This window comes from Polyodon spathula, chromosome 1 (assembly GCF_017654505.1).
Source record: "Polyodon spathula isolate WHYD16114869_AA chromosome 1, ASM1765450v1, whole genome shotgun sequence".
NCBI classification, from domain to species: Eukaryota; Metazoa; Chordata; class Actinopteri; order Acipenseriformes; family Polyodontidae; genus Polyodon; species Polyodon spathula.
Genome location: NC_054534.1, coordinates 60,752,200 through 60,773,238, shown reverse-complemented (window position 1 = coordinate 60,773,238; position 21,039 = coordinate 60,752,200). Strand labels below are relative to the sequence as shown.

Sequence of the window (21,039 nt, the reverse complement as noted above, 5' to 3'; positions counted from 1 at the left end):
CTCTACTTGTCTCTCGCCCATCTCCTCCTGGATGCACTTGCATCATCTTAAACTCAACCTCTTCAAATCAGACCTTTTCTTCCCCAATCCTCCTCCTCTCCCCACCACTGATCTCTCTATCTCTGTTCCTCTTGGATCCACCACCCTCTCTTCCTCTTCATCCACCAAGAACCTTGGTGCCACCCTCGACCCCTCCCTCTCCTACTCTCAGCACGTCTCTACCCTAGCACACTCCTGTTGCTTCTACCTCAGCAACATACCTAAAATTCATACCTTCCTCGACAACTACTCCAAACAGCTCCTAGTTCAGGCCCTGGTACTATCCAGCTTTGACTATTGTAACTCCCTCCTGGGCGGCTCCCTATTGTACTTGCATATCACTGTCTCAACCTTTCTGCCCCTTCCTACCTCCAGACTATTATTTCTCCCTACACCCCCTCTCGCCCCCTCTGCCACCAGCAGATTAGCTGTACCTCCCCTCAGCTCCCCTGCCTCCAGAGCCTTCTCCACCCTTGCCCCTCAGTGGTGGAACAACCTACACACGGATATCAGAACTGCCTAGTCCCTGACCACCTTCCAGGGCACCTCCTCAAGACACACCTGTTCAGACAGCATCTGTAAACCTCACAACTCTCCACTATGCTGCACTGTGTGGCACTCAACTGTATCAGTGCTTGCATCATCTTGTACTTGCACTTAACTGCTCCACGCTTTGCTGTATTCTACTACTGCTCTCAATTATAATTATACTTGCTGTATCTTGTACTTGATTTTACTCTTAAAGGTAACCATATTCATGTTTTTTGTAATTGCTCTTATTCGAAAATGCTGTTGTCCATTTATTGTATTTACTACTTGCTCTTAATGTAATACTCTCATAACCAAATATTTTTAAGTTTAATAGCTCTTAGTCGTAATCGATCTCAAATGTAATTATTTACTGTATTTATTTTCTCTCATTTGAAATTGTTTTTACTTACTACTGATTGTATTGTATTTTATAACAGCTATTGTCTGTAATGTAATACTTTGCAACAACTATAAGTCACCCTGGATAAGGGTGTCTGCTAAGAAATAAATAAATAAAATAATAAATACTGTAAACTACTTTCAAATAAAGCATTTACTCTGTTCTTTAATTAACTCCTATTTTTTGAAAGGAGAAATGCCATGCTATTAACAAAATTAGAAACAGACAACTTGAGAGGGTTTAAGAGTAATGGCATTGCATTATTCAATTGTTTAGTTTAAGTTTTGAAACAATTAACAGATGCTAACAACAATCAATAACTAAAACGCGTACATTAAATGTTAACATACCTGTGTTCATGTTGAAGGTCTCTCAATTTTTCAAAAGTAAATCACCAGGTTATCCTGTAAACAGAGCAGAATAGTTTACAAAGTGCAGCTTTCATCATACGATACACTGTAATTTAATGTTCAGATTAAATATTTACCAATAACAGAACTACAATATGCTTTTTATACATCTATCATAAAATGGCATTAGATTTTAAAGTATTATGCTAGTATGTACTTTATTTCAACTAACTAATTTTGCTCAACAAGCCATTGCCTATGCCTGTTGTATTAGACAAGCTTTATAAACTGGACTGTATTCTACCTACAGTACAATCCTGATATTAGATTTAAATACAGAGGGTCCCAAGCATACCTACTGCCTGTAAATGCAAAACATGGAGTAATGTATTGCTTTGGACCTGATCTAGGATTCAAACCATGTGAAGGTTGTGAAACACGATAGCAGAGATACCATTCTGAATTTCAGCACAGATACACACAGCCTGAAGTGAATATACATCAGGGTATTAAACACACTAGCTTTACAAGACACCTCCAGAGTGGAGCTATGTAAGTAGGGTCTAATCTATTACCTCCATCTGCATGTTTGAGCCTAATGAGTTATGACAGAGCACTTAAATAAAGAATGACCAGCAAAGTAATTGCTTCACCCCTGAGACTGCCACTACACCATCAGGAAACATTTTGAAACTGGAATAAATTAAGAAATCATTAGAGCACATCAATTGTGAGTGATTTGCAATATACAGTATAGGAAATTGTGTGTGTGGTGTGTGTGTGTGTGTGTGTGTATATAAAAGAAATCCAATTACAGTGCTTCATGGCGAAATTGTATGCTATGAATCTAGCCAACAGAACAGTTGACCAATTTAAGGTAATAAAGTTGCATCATTATGCAATTCGGATTTGACTTTTGTCTGAAAAAGAATATAAAAGTACTAAAGGTACAGTTAGTATACAAATGTGCAGTCACAGTACTGCTCATTTTACTATTATACTGTTATGCCTTCAGTATTACAACAGCGTTTTTTTTTTTTTTTTTTTTTTTAATCATTCAGTGTTAGTTAAATTATTTCCAGCATCTACAAAATATATACTCATGCTTATCTGCAGCGTGATCTATCCTGTAAGTCAGGCTTCATACTTTATTAAACACCATTTTTCTTTTTCAGTAAAACTGCACTTGATTTGAAATGTCAAAAAACATAAGTGATTCTACTGAGCAGTTTTACTGAAATTTATCTTGAAATTATTCAAGATTTAATTTGTCAAAAACCCAGCCAGGCAGGATCACATACAGCACTAGCAGCAAAAAAACTAAATGCCCCAAGGAGCTACACTACTTTTATGTAAAAAAAAAAAAATTGAATTAACTTCTGTTTTAATTAATATTTTCAAAAAGTTTTCTTCTTCTTGTTTAATAATATAATTCCATATGTATGTATTTGTCTTTGAAAAAAACAGGTCTGGAGCAGAAAGTAACAATATAGTGTTGCGGTACATTATAAACTCTTTTCTATATGCCACATACCACCAAGAACTATATATTCCTGACAATTACAGAGATTCTAATAAGGTGTTTTGTAAACATAAAACAATGACTACGGTATATAAAGCACTAACATGCTGCTTCCTATAAAGTATTATTTTATAGGATGAAATAGTATAATGTAAAATGTTTGTGGAATATATCTGTTAGCCGTGGAATTCAAAATGATAAGCTAATGGAGTTCTTACAAAATGTTAATAGACTGGTCCGTGAAAAATATAAGCAGAGCTGGTGAACCTGAGAAAACCATTTTCCTATCTGTACAGTATAAAAATATGTATTTGGCTGTTCACCTCAAAAATGCATTGAGCACAACTGGCAACACACGAGAAAAAGCGGACTGGGAAATGCCAGCAACAACTGCGACAAAACCTGCTTTCAAAGGTTCTTAACAAATTGATGCAATTGTAAGTGTCGCAATTGCCTGCAGCTTTCGTACAGAATATTTGAGAACCCTCACTTGCACTGTCTCTGCCCCCTTTCTGTGAATTTATGCAGGAATGCCCATAATTACATATTCCTCTACGCTTGAACCGCAAACAGAAACAAACTGTTGCCGCAAAGCATTCCTTAAAAAGACGCAAATAGTATTGCGCTTGTCTAGTACATTTCACCCATGACTTCTGACTAGTTTGCAGGTGGTTTGTGAGTATTGCGACAGACGCAACACTTTAGTAAACCTACCCCATTGTGCATCAAAACAGCACTCCATGGGGCCTATTAAGATCAGCAACTAAGGAAATGTAACTTATTGTTAGAAATGTTAAAACAATCCCCTTAACATTCAGACATTGGGGATTATAGTGAATTATGAAACTGTTTTAGAGTGAAAGTCAATTTCATGTGGGTGTATCGACAATTGTTTATCACCAGGAAACAATTCCTGGGCTATAAATAAATAAATAAATAAAACTTATCAGACAAGCGAATCAGTACCAAGATGAATCTGTCAGGGGCAGACTTTAGTAAAAAGCCTAACAGTTTGATTGCAGGGGCCTCAATAAATTAAATCATTCACTGTACAGCTGTGCAAGTACAGAGAGACAAAACACAATTAGGTACAAATGTCAGAGAACCTAAGTGTTTCCTTAAAATGTGAACAATGAAAAAATATTTGCACAGTTTTGTGATTTATTCTGAAAGGCACACAAACAACTGTCTGACAGCTTGTTTGCAATAATGTATACCATCTACAATGAAAGTCCCAGGCAGTTTCAGTGGGTTAGATTTAGTGTGATAATCTGAAAGGAAGCAGATACAAATTCACATACAGTACATCTATTTTGTGCCAATAAGTTAACAGAAACAGATTACGATGACAATAAAACATTCTTGCTGGTTACAAGAGTGTTATTTACATTACAGCATGATGTGTACAGCAAAAAATCTACCTCTTCTTCTGTCCATATCTCGCTTCCCCACATTCACTAACCTTGTATATACAGTGTCTAAACATTTGTTTTTTTTGTTTGTTTACACGTAATGCATTTGTCATAAATTGAAAAGTAGGGCTACATTCAAATCTCTTTACTGTTGAATATGTTTATGTAACAACAATAAAGCAAAGCTCTTTCAGAATTTCATAAAAAATTCATAAAGCATAATATATTTCAGCTTGCTGCTTTTTCCTCAGGACAGATACTCTATCAATGCTTAATTATAACAAATGTACCCTAAGATTTTGCAACATGATTAAGGAATTTTGTGACAACACACATTACCACATATTTTGGCTTGGTGAAAAATTGATTGCCAACATTTGGAAAAGTTTTTGTGTCTATTCCGTCACAAACTCCAAGGAGACTCATCCCTGAAATATGTCAGTGTAATAACTCATGTCCCAGGGTTCAGAGCTTAGTGTCTAATACATTTATTTTTGGATAACATGAATAACAGTATTGGAAAGCCTGTCCATATTTGCACACCTGGTTCATGACTGTGAGGCTCTCTTGATTAGCCTCACCCTGAGGTAAGTTCTCCTTCCAGCCTTAGTTAAAACTGATTTTAAAATTTTAAAAAGTTTAAAAGAAGATGATTGCTTTAAAGAAGGTGATTGAAGTATAGTAGTTAAAGTACCGTGTGCCCATTCTGTAAATAAAGCTCACAAGCAATTTAGGTTGATAAACAGAGAATGATTTAAAATTGAATTGCTTCCATGGAAATAAATTGGATAGACAAATACTAAATATTGCATATTAATTACTGGATCATTTATCACCTCATTGACTTTGGTAAGTTAACAGAAAAATATATTTGACTTTCAAATTGAAAAAAAAAAAAACAATACACTTAACAAAATATTGATTTCTAGCATCTTGTAAATAGCAGTGTAATTCTCAATATTAATATTTAATTAATACAGAAGATCAATTTGAAGTACTACCAAAATTATGGAATGGAATCTGATCCATCAAGACTAAGAAATTTTACAGAATGTGAAAATAAATCCTATGTATATGACCTACATTATTGGAAATGTTAAGCTTTTTTATTGAGCAGACAGAGGAGCTAGTGACCTAGGGTCAAAAAACAATTATTGTTGTGAGATTCAGCTTTTATTATGGAGCATCCCTCTAAATCCCTTGTTTAGAAAGGTACAGGGTATTAATGCTTGTGACAGAGTAGCTGTCTGCCGTGTGGGTGTGTGCATTCGCTGCTGAGTGACAGGCAGGGGATAGAGACGGAGGTTGAAGTTGATACATCCCACAGGCGAACAGGATTTATTTACATAACAACACACTGAACAGGTCACATGACACTACCAGCAATGACAGAGGAGGCTGTGTGGTCCAGTGGTTAAAGAAACAGGCTTGTAAGCAGAAAGTCCCCGGTTCAAATCCCAACTCAGCCACTGACTCATTGTGTGAAGTCACTTAACCTCCTTGTGGTCCATCTTTCGGGTGAGAAATTGTTGTAAGTGATTCTGCAGCTGATGCATAGTTCACACACCCTAGTCTCTTATCTTGTAAAGCACTTTGTGATATTGGTCCACTATGAAAGGTGCAGTATAAAAATAAAGATTATTATAACAGTGTACAAAAACACAGGTAGGACCTACAATCTCTGAACTAATCTTCTCTCTTCAATAATAAAGTTGCTGAAGAGATTAATCATGGTGGATAAACAGTTAGGGCAGATATGTGACGGATTATTTTATAATATTATATTTTATAATAATTATATTTATTTATATTTATTATATAATATTATATACTGTATTTTATATATTATATAAAAGAGGGAAATAAAATATGCTGTGCATATTTTTTATTTTACTGTACTGAGTCCCGGGAAGCCAGATGACCTTGCCTAAGGAGCAAGCCATTTTGACTTGTAATGTTATTTTATAAAAGCTTATTTGGTGTGCACTGTATTACTGCTGTTAACAAGGTACAGTAGTAGTACTTTACTGTATACTGAATATTGTGTACATATGGAGTTCTGGTTAATTTACTACCTGTATTTGAAGCTTTCTGTAAAAAGATACCTCTCTATTTTAAAAACTGAAATCTTTTGAAATGTTTCCATTGGCAGAGCCCTGTGGAATGACTAAACTTTATTCTCTAATCCAAGATCAAAAGCACAAGGAGAACACACTGATGTTCTTAGCTTTGTTTTTATAACCTTTCTGTAGCCTTTCATGTTTCACGTGGCTGATTTCTGTTGCTTTTTCATGCTTACCTCTCATCCTGGACATGCATACCCAATGGTGTTAGCAACTTGGGTTATCGCTTTTGTCTCACTGAAAATCTAGAGCAGAGTAGCGGGGAGGTGGTTCAGGCAAAGGGACTGGGGAAATGAAAAACACACGCATTTTACTGTGAGAATTAATACAAAGTTAAATGGGATTTGTGGGGAAAAAAGGAAGATGCATTTTCCATAGAGTATGTTATTACTGTTTCTATACAAAAATTGTATGTACTGTCTACAGCTTTTATTGCATCTTTAAATAGTCCCAAAGGAAAATAAGTTATAAGATTTGATAATATTGCTGTTTTTCGAGATGCTTAAACTAGTATAAAACAATACATAGCCCAGCAAGGGCCATGTGTCTACAATATTATTAGGCAAAACAATATTAGGTTTTACAGTATATTACACAAATCATGTGTTTTTTGGAGTGTTTATGACTTAGAATATATGGCTGAAAAAAAGATTCAGTTGTTATTAGAAATTTGGAAATAGTCACTTTCTAAAGGGAAAATAAACACGTGCATTTTAGTTTACTGCACAAAATAAACAACTACATGTTGGAAGTGTTATTTATTTAAGTTTAAAGTGAATGTACTAGTAGTATGAAAATGTTTTGTTTGATTTATGCATGTCATTTTAATAATACAGTACTCTTCCAAGGGGAGTTTACAGCCAACCAATAAAAAACAGGCTGAGGCAAAGACACCAGGAAGTGAGCGTTTTGGAGTGCGTCTAACTTCTTGCTTGTTGAGTTTCTGGTTCCTGCACCTCCTTACCCCCTAAAAGGGATGCCAGAAGTGAGGTTGAAGTATCTGTCAAAATAAAGAATGATGTGGCTTCATGGCTATTTTGGCATTGACCTTCAAATACCTCAGATAATGACCGGCCCTAAATAATCAGCAAGAAACAATGAGTAGTTGAGTTGAGCTTATAAAATTAAAAGTACTCAAACTGGCCATAAAAAGTATGTAACATACAGTACTATACATATGTGCTATGACTGTACAAACTTGACACATACCTCCAGATTCTGATAATCATAACAACTCACTCACTGGAGTATTGTGATAATTGTTCAGTTATTACCCAAACAGTCTTCTGGGAGTTCCACATCTGATAAGTGTAAATTAACCATGTGCAAATGTGTCAGGTGCTGTTGCAGGTCACTCGAGAATAAGTGTAAGAGCGCTTATTCTGGAATCGTAAAAATACTGAGAATCCAACGGCACCATGAGAATAAATCTTACATACTGTACAGCTCCTCATAAATCTTGAACATACATACTCTACACTACTTGGTTACGCAAACTGTACTTGAATAAATCACGGTTTGTAATGGCCTGTAACATTAAATGAAGGAGAGATTATGACATTATATTTTAGGAGAGCAGACATGCAGCGACAGAACAGCTGTAGTATATAGGGGGAAATCTCGCCACCACCACAGAAGCTGAGGAAGACTGCAGGTTACTATGTTCTTCTAGGCAAGGAGCTAAGGATATTTTGAGGAATATAAAGTGGGAGAAGAATACAGAGGCTTCAGTCATTTGCTTACATTTAAACTTTTAGATTCCATCAGCTCTTCAAAGACATGCTACAGTTAGCAACAGACTGGCAATGCTCCTAAATCACCTCTGCAGATAGTCTGAAAGATTTATTTTTTTAACTGCAATGCTATACTTGGGAAGCACTTGCTGTCAAAACCTGACATGTTGCAAGTCAGGCAGCTCGAAGGATCAATATCACAATCACGTAAAGAACATATGCTAATTAAGAGTGTGTTCTTACAAAGACAACAATGGAAATGTTTCTAATCTGGCTAGAATATTCTTTAAAATAAATCTGAGATTGGTCTTTAAAAGTGTATGGTTAACTTAAAGATGGCACTTGATTGTTCATAATGGGCCCTTTTTTGTACGTGACTAAATTGACTAAAGTTAAGTTTGTTTTAGGCAGGTGCAGTCAGGGCTGGTATATTTTCAGAAATGACTAAGGGCCTCATGTACTCAAGAGCGGTAACCAGTTTACCACGCAGTAAGCCTGGTACTGTGTGCTTTGTACACCTGCTATATTCACTAACCAGCTGCAAATTTCTTTGTATGCGAAATGAATCACGTAGAAAAAGACACTGCGTGCGAGTCATTTACATACACTTAATAATGGTAATCCATGGAAATGTATTCAAATTATCTCCCCTTATACGGCGAGGGAGGGACCTGATATAAAAACCAGATTTACTTAAAGGTGCACAAGTGTCTCAGCACATGTTAAGTTTACCGCTTATTGAAACCAGGCGGTGTCTGACTAAATCACAACATAAATAGAGCAGACCACAAGTAGTGCTGTGTGGCAAACATGATAAACGGGTATATGTGCTTTCAGGTATTGTATTTAATTTTTTCCAGGATAAACGATTGCCCGTGTTCCACAGAATACAGGAAATAAAATGTCAAATATAGGCTACATAGGATGTACTTCGTTGGTTTTGTGGATTAAGGGCAATATTTTCACATACAGTGTTGTAATACTGTACATAATGATATGATTCTGAAAATGCAACTTACCAAAAGGTGACTGGATGTGAACTGTATTACATCATCATTTCCTTTATTCCGATTCCAAATGTGTTGCTTTCTTAATGCAAGAGGTAATGCATTGTAGGAATAGACAATCAGTACGTTTACATGACAAAGCGTTTTCCGAAAACTAATGTAAATGTAACTAATGTAAAAACTAATGTTTTCGGAAAACTGAATCAGAAAACTGATTTTCTTAAAATGTCACTTTTCTGTGTTTACATGATTAACGACAGATAATCTAATTAGAATTCAACTGTACACAATGATTGAAGTTTTCGGAAAACGCAGGATATTTTCTCATGAAAAGTACTGTTGTAGCCCAAGTACAATTTGAACAGACTGGACATTTCTGCGACAGAACGGAGACCAATCCAATAACTCAAGTGCTTTATCGAAGTATCAGGTCTTAAATTCTAAGATTACTATACTATACCTCTATTCAGATTCACCACAATGTGCAATCAGCCTTTCCAACAGCTCATCCTGTTCTATATTACCAATTTCTTTTGCAGACATTATTTTAAATTATTACGTCATTTTAAAGGTGGAAAACAACTGCTGCTTCAGTATGGGCTATTAACAAATCCATACAAACTTCAACAAACGCGTTACTGTATCCCTAACTAGACAAATGGATGCATGCAGACTGACTACAGATTATTATTATTTTCTCTGTTTTCTAAAACCACATGCAGGAGAAAATTGTCAAAGTGTGCACATGCGCAGCATGCTATTTCAATAAGTTTTCCGAAAAGTGTGTTTACATGACATACATTTTGTTAGTTTTCGGAATTTAATCGTAAATTTCTAGGTGCTGTTTTCCGAAAACTGACTTTCGGAATATTCCGATACATTTTCTGAAGACTTTGTTTACATGACTTTTGATATCGGAATTCTTCTCATGTAAACGCACTGAGTGCTGTATAAAATCCCATGATGTACTGTATTTTTTCATTATGACGCTGTATTGTCGAAACGACCAAGAGACAGTTGTGCTCTTTTGACACATGAATTACAATGAATTATTTCAACCCTGAAAACATTAGCATTTTTCTCATTGAAAAGACAACAGTGAGCACTGCACAAACTGTGACTAGCCTGTGCAGCACGTCGAAATCGCCGGATAAGCAGCTGGAAGGTTAAAGTTTCTTAAAAGAAAACACACCTCACACTTGCAATCCCTTTAAAAGAAACACATTTATATTTAGCCAACATTTCGGTACCAGAGTACCTTCAAAATAAACCAGAGGCGGATAAAGGTGAACAAACAAATATTTGTTTGCAGTTAATTATTTAGTTTCTCTGCTTTGACCGTTTCAAAGCAAGAAATTCCCGGTGTTACGCAGAATTCTGTATCCTTGCATGACTCCATGCCTGTGCAGATGCAGTTTTTCAAAGCTGGACGTGGATGCACAATATTCCTGTGCCTGAGTCCCACTGTGTTCTCAAGCACTGCCATTGAGTTCTGCTGCAGTTTGGCACACATATTGAAAACAAGACCACACTAATTCTGTAGCAAAATAAAACAGCACATTTAACACCACTGATTTTCTACAGCAGGCTCAGCCTCCTGCATTGCTCAATACAGATACAAAGGCTAACCGTTTAATTTGGTGAACGATTTATTTGACATTTTAACGTCAGTACAGGGATTCTTGCTCATGCAGACGTGCAAATCGGGGTACAGATTCAGTGGGGATAAAGAAACTGGTAACAACAACGCATCCCACATTCTACATAATCCTCTGGAGATAATGAAGATGTAGCTGGTGGCCTCCTTGGTCGCTGTCATTCTGAGAAAGTGAGAGCCAATATACTAAAAATAAGGATGGTGTAATGCATGCCGCATTTCGCGTGTTTGACTGACTGGCAAATTAATCACTTGTGCATATTATATATTAGATAATTTTAGAGCGATCACGTCTTCCTTTTTGCGCACAGTATCGGTTGCTCTTTCCATGCAGTACTTAATTTACCCCAATGTTTAGTGAGGAAACAAGTGTTTAATATATGGGTTTAAGCAAGCTTGTCTAGATGACTAATTCTCTCCTACAGGTAACATGGAATTGGTAACCTTGGTTGCTTTTCTGCAAGGAGGCATCCACCTAATAAATGTCATCGGCAAGCACATAAAGGCTCTGTGTGCTATTCTATCATGTCGCTTCTTTATGTCAACCTCAGTCAAGAGCGGGGAAGCCGAAAACAGATTAGTTACTGATTGTAAGAGTGGAGGACGGGCATCCTTCAGCCCATGATTACATGAGGTTTACAAATGACAAACACCAAGTGGTTCGCAAGTACATGTCCCGATCTTGATCTATGCAGACGTCAAATTAAGGGGATACAGAATTCAGTGGGGATAAAGAAATCTGCGTAACACCAAACCGCCTCCCCTCATCCTACGGAGACCCACTGAAGATGTAGCTGGTGCCTCCTTGGTCGCTGTCATTCTGAGAAAGTGAGAGCCAATATACTAAAATAAAGGATGTGTAATGCATGCAGCATTTCGCGTGCTTTGATGACTGGCAAATTAATCATTTGTGCATATTATTATATTAGATAATAGAGCGATCACGTCTTCCTTTTTGCGCACAGTATCGGTTGCTCTTACCATGCAGTACTTAATTTACCAATGTTTAGTGAGGCCACATGTGTTTAATTATGGGTTTAAGCAAGCTTGTCTAGATGACTAAATTCTCTCCTACAGGTAACACTGGATTGGTAAACTTGCACGAAGTGTCTTTCATCTGCTGCAGCAAGTTTCCTTGGCCGACCACTGCGTCTACAATCCTCAACGTTGCCTGTTTCTTTGTGCTTCTTCAAAAGAGCTTGGACAGCACATGTGGAAACCCCTGTCTGCCTTGACATTTCTGCATGGGAGAGACCTTGCTGATGCAGTATAACTACCTTGTGTCTTGTTGCTGTGCTCAGTCTTGCCATGGCGTATGACTTTTGACAGTAAACTGTCTTCAGCAACCTCACCTTGTTAGCTGCTGAGTTTGGCTGTTCTTCACCCAGTTTTATTCCTCATACACAGCTGTTTCTGTTTCAGTTAATGATTGTGTTTCAACCTACATATTGAATTGGTGATCATTAGCACCTGTTTGGTATAATTGTTTAATCATACACCTGACTATATGCCTACAAAATCCCTGACTTTGTGCAAGTGTACCTAGAAGAATTGATGCTGTTTTGAAGGCAAAGGGTGGTCACACCAAATATGGATTTGATGTAGATTTTTCTTCTGTTCACTCACTTTGCATTTAGTTAATTGATAAATATAATCTATTAACATGTCTTTTTGAAAGCATTCTTATTTTACAGCATTTTTTCACACCTGCCTAAAACTTTTGCACAGTATGTGTATATATATATATATATATATATATATATATATATATATATATACACACACACACACACACACACACACACACACACACACACACACACACATATACTATATATTATATTATATAATATATATATATGTGTAACATATATTATATATGCCATTGTATATAATACATATGACAGACTGATAACATAAATGTTTATAAATGTTGGCATAATGTTCAGTTAATAATTAAATGTCGTATCAGGTAATACTTGTGTTTTTTTTCATTTTGGCATAAAATATCCTCCATATCTTGAAAGCCCTCCCATAGAATCTTAGGGCAGTCGTTATCTTCATGCGCATTGCGTTCTCCAAATCCTCTGCTGATATCCAATATTGTGTATTCAGTCAAAAACGACAAATAATCTGATCTGTTAGGTCCAAAAAATGAATAGGGAGTCTGTATAATCTAGCAAAAGGATACCTCCCCCTCCTCATTATCCTCCTTTCCTCTGCCTGGACGTCAACCACTTCGGGAAAAAAAAAAACTACCATTCTTGCTTTCAAAGGGGTTGTTAAATAGCGACTAAAGTTACACCAAGTAGAAGCAGGTATAACTTGGAAAGCCCTAACAGCCTAGTAATAGACATGTAAATGCTTCAGAAATCATACATAAGGGTGTGTCAGCTCATTTAACTAGCTGTGAATAAAATAGACAGGCGACTAAATGCCTGGAAGCACCTAAAATTACACGTTCGAAAATCGCACACACACAAGTCACCCATCTAAAAACTAAAACAAGCTTATACCCCTTAGTCACATAAGAAAATAGGGCCACATGTGTCTACAAGACAATATTCAGATACCAATTAATAATGCTGATTAAGAGCAGCACATTCACTGACATTTCATTTGATTTTAATCTTGCTCTGTGCATTTATTTGTTGGTACTTTTTTATAATTAAGCTAAGGAATAAAACATTTACTGATGCAGCTGCACTAGCAGCTTTACTAACATAAAAAATAAATAAAAAAAATTGTGACCCATCAGGCTTATTCATTAGAACAAACTATAGGCTCAGATATCATGGCTTTTAGCTCCATTATGTCATGAGCACATTTTTTGTTTGAAAGTAAAAGCATCTTGTGTTACTGCATGAAATCCAATATGTGAAGTGTCAGGTCTGTGTATTGCCCCCACGATGCAAGCGAGGTGGGAAGCAAAGCATTCACACATCAGTTGATGATTCTTTTGTCTTTTTATCATAAAAGAAGGACAGAGAGAGAAAACCAGCTCTTCCATGCACGATGGCCTTGTCCTGTATCTGCAAGTTGTGAATGCCAATGGATTTTTTAAAAAATTATTATTAAGATCAATTATTAACCCCCTACTGTTCTGCACACTGAAAAAAATATATTAATATATTATATATATATATATATATATATATATATATATATATATATATATATATATATATATATATATATATATATATTACAAGGTTTATTTACTATAAAGGACATTTATAGTTTTACATTGTTAATATGTGATTAATTGTAGGTTGATTTGCAGCATTCATTGTAGCAAATGTTTCTGCTAAGCATTATGTAGCCCACTAAATGGCCTTTTTTAGTGTGTTTTGTGGCCCTCTAATAGTACTACCTCAAAGTTGCCCATCCCAGAATGTTATGTGCTGTTACTGCACTTCTGCTCTGTTGGAAGATTTTTGTATTTTTTTTTTTTTTTTTTATTGAGAATATGTATATTTCCTGCAACAGGACTGTTTGCTTTCTTTTGGGGGTAATGTATTTGATGTATTTAGAGACAGTGATTGGTAGCCCAACTACAAATGTAAAAATAACCATAAGGAGCCGTGATGATTAAAACAAGTGGTTTAACATTTTCAAATGATCACTATCAGTTTACAGAATGCACTTTTTTTTGCACAAAAGCCAATAAAAATGCAAAGCCAATAAGCAATGCGTTGAAGAGAGCGAACCGATCGTTCTTTTGTTGATGAAAATATGTATTCAGTTTCTCTATCATTGTGCTGGGTTGGACATTGGATGGGATTTTTTTAAAAGTAAAATCGGATAAACAAAGGGTTAGGGTGGGATTAAAATGCGTCTTTGAGCTTAGGGAAATCACATAAAAGAACTATTATGGGAAATGTTCATTAACCCCTTCTCTGCTGAGGCCCTTTTGATTCTCTGTGCTACAAGAATTTTGTGATATTGGGAGTTAGCTGTTTTATACAAAAATTACCGTATGTTCCATTTAAGTTAGCCAGGCAAACTAATTTATATACATATATATGTCTAAAGCGTTCCACAGGGATGCTGGCCCATGTTGAATCCAGTGCTTCCCACAGTTGTGTCAAGTTGGCTGGTAGTGGATCTCTACTCTGAATAGCTCGTTCCATCTCATCCCACAGATGCTCAATTGGATTGAGATCTGGTGACTGTGCTGGGCAATCCTAGCCTTGTGGCATGGGGCATTATCCTGCTGAAAAAATCCATTAGCAGATGGATACACTTCTGTCATGAAGGGATGCACCTGATTGGTAATGATGTTCAGATATCCTGTGGCATTCAAACGTTGCTCCACTTTTATCAAGGGGCCCAATGTCTGCCATGAAAACACACCCCACACCATTACACCACCACCACCAGCCTGCAATTTTGACACGTGGCATGATGGATGCATGTACTCATGTGGTTTTCTACATACCCTAGTCCTCCCATCAGCGTGAAACAGCAGGAACCAGGATTCATCAGACCAGGCAATGTTTTTCCAATCCTCCAGTGTCCATTGTTTTCGTTCCTTAGCCCACTGCAACCACAGTTTCTTGTGTTTTGTTGAAAGAACTGGAACTCTGTTAAGTCGTCGGCTGCCATACCCCATTCGTGTCAAGGTACGACGAGTTGTGCATTCTTTTATGGGTCTTTTGGCACCAATGCTGTACTGGACTGTCAGTTGACTAACTGTAGCCTGTCTGTTACTCTGCACAATTCGTGTCAGCCTCCTTTGGCCTCTTCCATCAATGAGCCAGTTTCGACCACTGGCCTGCCGTTGGTTGGATGTCCTTTGGGTGGTGGACCATCATTGATACACACAGGAAACTGCTGAGCGTGAAATACCCAGCAACGTTGGAGTTCTTGACACACTCAAACCGACGCACCTGGCACCTACTACCATACCCCGTTCAAAGGCACTTAAATCTTTTGTCTTCCCCATTTACCCTCTGAATGGCACACTGTCACAGAGACGGCCGAAGTGGGCGGCGTCAGAACCAGGAAAAGGAATGAAATACACAAAACACAGGACGGATGAAATGAAATGATGATGGCGCTGGCTGGCGCCAGTTTATTGTAAAATAAAAGGGTTTAACAAACAAAAGACAGGACACGGCACTTCTCGCCAAAATAAACAGACAAACAAAACGAATAGACACGGACAAAACACAGAGTGGACGAACGCTACACAAACAATTGAAATCTATATTTACACTTATCTATCTCTTTCTCTCTCTCTCTCCTGTTCTCCACTCCCGAACACCCAACCGCGAGTATGTGACAACGTGCATCTATATATACTGTTGTGCTGGGATTCAATTACCAATTAATTATTCACTTGAATCCCAGCACGTGAATTAAAAAGTGCAATTCCCCGTGCTCACATATTACTACATTTTACTTGCACGTGAAGTGCTGTGCAATCCTCGTGCCTAAATACACATATACATTTTTAAACACTCGTGATACACAGACCCGTTTATATCCCGTGTACCAATGTCTATACACCAACATTTAAACACACCACACGCAACACATAACAGATAATATACACAGGGGCGGGCACTTTGTCACACACACATACACAATCCATGTCTCAATTGTGTCAAGGCTTAAAAATCCCTCTTTAACCTGACTCCCCTTCTTCTACACTGACTGAAGTGGATTTAACAGGTTACATCAATAAGGGATCATAGCTTTCACCTTTATTCACCTAGTCAGTCTATTTCATAGTAATATTTTGAATATGTAAAGTTTGAAGCTATTCACCAAGATTTACACTGCCTAGGATGCTAGTTAACTTAAGGCTGACCCTGCTTACCTGAAACCTTTATGTATGTGTGGCAGGGTGGATGCCCTGCTAGTGTAATATGTGGGTGTGTGTGCGGAATATTGGGTTGGCAGGGAGAGGGCCATGTGGGGAGTTTGGGCATGGCTTCAAGGAGTGCCCATGGGGAGACCACCTCTTCAAGGAGGCCTTTCAGGATGAGGTGGAGTCGGGCCTTTCAGGGTGGAGTCGTGTGAGGAACGGCTCTCTCCCTGATAGTAACAAGCTTTGCCAGTGATGCTACTCAGTCACAGTATGTAATGGGATAAATAGAGAACTGTGGTGCCTATTTGGCTCATTTAGAAAACAACACATTAATTGCCCCTAACATTACCCTGATACAGTATTTAAACAGTACATTGTTTTATTCATGGTTTAGACATTAACTATTATCATTGTCAACCCGGATTTGATAATCAATTATCATTGTTATCCATTGCCAGATCATACTTGATATATGGCGACCATAGTTAAAAACCATGTTAAAAGATCACATATTTCCTAATTTTTCATATTAAATCTTGTATCCACGTGTACAGTGTACCTTTTCTTGAAGTCAGAAATACATGAAGCATGCTCACTTGGTGATTTTTTTTTTGTTTTACTAAGAGTGTCACTTTATGATATTGTAAAGTATTGATCAATTTCACAAATTAAAAACTGTGTTATTTAACCCCTTAAGGTACACACAGAATTGAAAGGTTGTTCAAATGGTTTCTTCTTAAAATATATTTGAGTGACTCACAAGGAAACTAACAATTTGGATGACCAGTTCCAACCTGTCAGTACATCTTAGACCCTGTTTCGTGCACCTCATTGCAAAATAAAACAGCATCATTTTTATTTGTGGGACACATCTGTCTTTGTACCTTAAAGGGTTATGAACACCCATGTCACAGAGTTTTGTTTTTTCTGTATATAGATAATCATATTTTTATTTCATTTTTTTCCATACTTTAAAAGCATATTAGTTTCTTCAATATACAGAAAGTTGTATCCCTAATAAAATGTATACAGGTTCCTCTTCTGTGAAACAGGAACAGTATCATCCATCACTAGACACATTTTTTTATATTAAAGTGGCTTTGAAGTATCTATGCTTTTGATCACCTCTGTTTTATAGAAACCCAAGTAAAAACTTATATGCTTCTCAAAACACTTCTTATATCTACCTTTCTAACATTAGTCTGGTAATGTTTTGATCTCTACTTCAAAACATTTTTCTTCTTTACATCAATAAATGCCTTGATCTTAGTCAGGTCTTCTCAAACTCAGTCCTGGGGACCCTCTGTGTCTTCTGGTTTTCATTCCAACTGAGCTCTCAATTACTTAACTAGACCCTTAATTGAACTGATAATTTGCTTAATTAGACCTTTTTTACTTGTTTTCCGCTCTTCAACAGTTGCAGTTCAAGTTATTTATAAAATGTTATAACTAAATATGCAAGTGTTCAAGAGCTAAAAACAAGTAAAAAGTTCTGTTTAAGTAAATTATCAGTTCAACTGAGCGTCTAGTTAAGTAATTGAGAGCTCGTTTAGAATGAAAATCAGCAGCCACAGGGGGTCCCCAGGACCGAGTTTGAGAAACGCTGATCTAAGCCTTTCAGAAAACAACAACTATACAACTCGTGATGGCTTCAGATTCAATTTACAATCTATTTTTAATGATAAGATATACAATGATATTGTACTTTTAAATTGAACATTCAACGTGCCATATGTGACATTTACTTCCCAGTTCAGCAGCGACCCTCCTGCATTATTTATATTAACTTACATTTAATTTACTTTGTGCCAGCAGTTTACTAAAACTGCAATTTAGGTTCCTTGTTTTCAGGTCTTTTCAGCCCTGAATTACTGCCTCTTAATTATTACTGAGCCTGGACTCTTACCACAGATCTCTTTCCCCTCCACGTACTGTACTGCATCGACAAACCTTGGCGACCTGAATGTGTGACATATACACATCACCATACTGCTAAACTGACTTGAACTATTCTCTTGAGGCTTGACTTCCTTCCCAGGTAGGTCAGTGGATCGAAATACCAAGAGGTTAAACCGAACAATTGAACAGAAAAACGTGACTGTAGTATGAGGTACTATACAGTATTTACATACACTAAGACAAACCAGAACTTGTGAACAGTGCTTTACTTGAAAAGGCACATAGTCCAAGTGGAACTAGGGTGTAATATAGCTTGATTATTTTTCATCTACCACTCTCATTTATGTGTCATGCTGACCATACAGTGCATTTTCTGGCTGTCTAATAAGCACAATGGTATCAGGTCACCATGGTAACATTATTCCAGCAGCCACAAAGCAGAGGTCATCAGAAGGAAAATAACTATTGACTTCTCTTACATAGATATGAGTTCAAACAAATAAAACAAATACATAACTCTGAAGGGTCATTCCTGAGCACTGTGAATTTGTTATCAGTTACTAGTTAGGAAAGAACAAGCAATCTGATGTTGTCATGTGGCATACTGATAAGGAAGGTACTGTTTAGATAAATGGAGCAATGAAAAGTATGTAACTAGCTGTAATCAAAATGAAACAGAATATGCAAAAATGTACACTGTATAGATAATTACACTAGAGGGTATACCAAAAGCACTGGGTGCTTCAATCACAGATACATTTTCTCACTGCATTCGAAAAAGGTTGTACTTTTTAAAAAGGAAATAGGGTAAATGAGGGTCGGGAGGGTGGGATTGAAATGTTTACTGATATAATTAGATATACTTTTTAACTTTTTTCTATACTCCAAGTATGAAGTGAATATTAAGTGAATTTTGTTGCTCATTAATGAACATTTCCTCTAGAGGAATTATGACATTTTGACGTTACTACTATGCTATGCTTTTTTCGAAGGGCTAAGGATGCAAATATAGCCTTCATCCATATATATATGATATAGTAAGGTAGCAGGGAGAGGGACAGATTCCTCCCTGCCTAAAACAGGTGGCTACACACGTATTGTTTTAATTTAATTGTTAATTGTTTAATGATCACCCATACCTGGTAACAATTGCAAATTAATGCCAGGTGCGGGGGTTTAAAAGGAGAGCAGGCAGTCTGCTCAGGACTGCCGTGGAGAGAGAAGGAGGAAGGTGGGTGCCCTGCTTTTGAGCAGTCACCAGAGTGTGTACACATGTGTTTGTTAAAACTATGTTTGGTTTTTGTGGCAGGCAAACAGCTTAGCTGTCCCAGGTTAGACAGGGTTGTTCCTGCAAGTTGTGAAGTGGAGTTAGGTTTTTGTTTCCGTTTGTTTATTTTCATTTTGTGATTATCAAAAATTGCGCATCAACGCTAGAAAAATCCATCTCTGTGTCCTGGATCTGTGTTTTAAAGGGGCAATGAACCGTGGTGAGGTGCAATCGTATTACATTTGGTGGCAGCATGTGTGTGGGCACCCCTAAAATAAAATAAATTAATATATATATATATATATATATATATATATTCATATATATATATATATATATAATATATGAAATATTCTCAGTAACAGTGTTTTGCTTGCATGTTTATGTCATTATAAATAATATTATACCTATATATTTCACTAGACTGGCTTCTTGTTCCTGTTATGATGTAAAAGTGTAGTGTATTAATTGTATTGCAACATATCTACAGGCTGCCAGAAATTGATTTCAAACACCCAGAATAAATAAAACCTGAACCTTTTTAAAACGAATCGATGTCGCCCATTCCAGCCACATTCTCACATGGTTGCAAAGGAGGAAATACCCTATCCCTGCCAAGCCACCAAACAAGATACAATAACATCTGTCAACTGACGGACCATTGGCATGTGTCATTTAGAGTACACATGCTGGTACCAACTGAAGGGTATCTATGTGAACTGATCAATACACCTTTAATTATGGGTCAACAGTAAATTCAGTTCTAGCAGGAGACAATTAATTTAGTTGCAGATAAAATTCATAGACAATGCATTTGGGAATTCAGTTTAACTTTTTACATGCAGTCACTACGAAAAACAAACTGTCCAGTTTAACCATGCTCAATAACAAGAAAGCAAGGGATTAATATAATTACTATATCATTAAAAAGCTGAAATAATTATATTTGTGAGTGTTTTTGTTTTGTTTTTTTTAGCTACAGTTGTTTTTTTAACCTGTTAAAGTGGATATGACAGGTTCTACTGTACTGAATGTACATATTTTCAATGTACAGGGTCTTCACCCTGCCGTGAGCATCTAACTGAATAAACAATGAAAAACATAACTATATTGGATGACCAATGGCTTGGAATCCGGCATAAGGATTTATTTGTTTTGCCAGGAAAGACCTTTACAACTCTCTGAGGCATTATGCAGCTTTTTCTCAAACTAAAATAAATTTGCTATCTCATCCAAACCTGTTATATGTAAGCAAAGTAAAATGGTGTAATCCTATAACCA

General features: G+C 36.7%; 1 protein-coding gene across 1 annotated transcript in view; it reads right to left on the bottom strand.

The window, feature by feature from the left end:
• Window positions 1-21,039, bottom strand: part of LOC121322203 (sorbin and SH3 domain-containing protein 2-like) — a 96,714-nt gene that overhangs the window by 66,836 nt on the left and 8,839 nt on the right. The window contains exon 2 of the mRNA XM_041261853.1: window positions 1,321-1,374. Within this exon, the coding sequence (XP_041117787.1) occupies window positions 1,321-1,330 (10 nt within the window). The 5' untranslated portion in view covers window positions 1,331-1,374. The remainder of the gene's footprint in view (window positions 1-1,320; window positions 1,375-21,039) is intronic.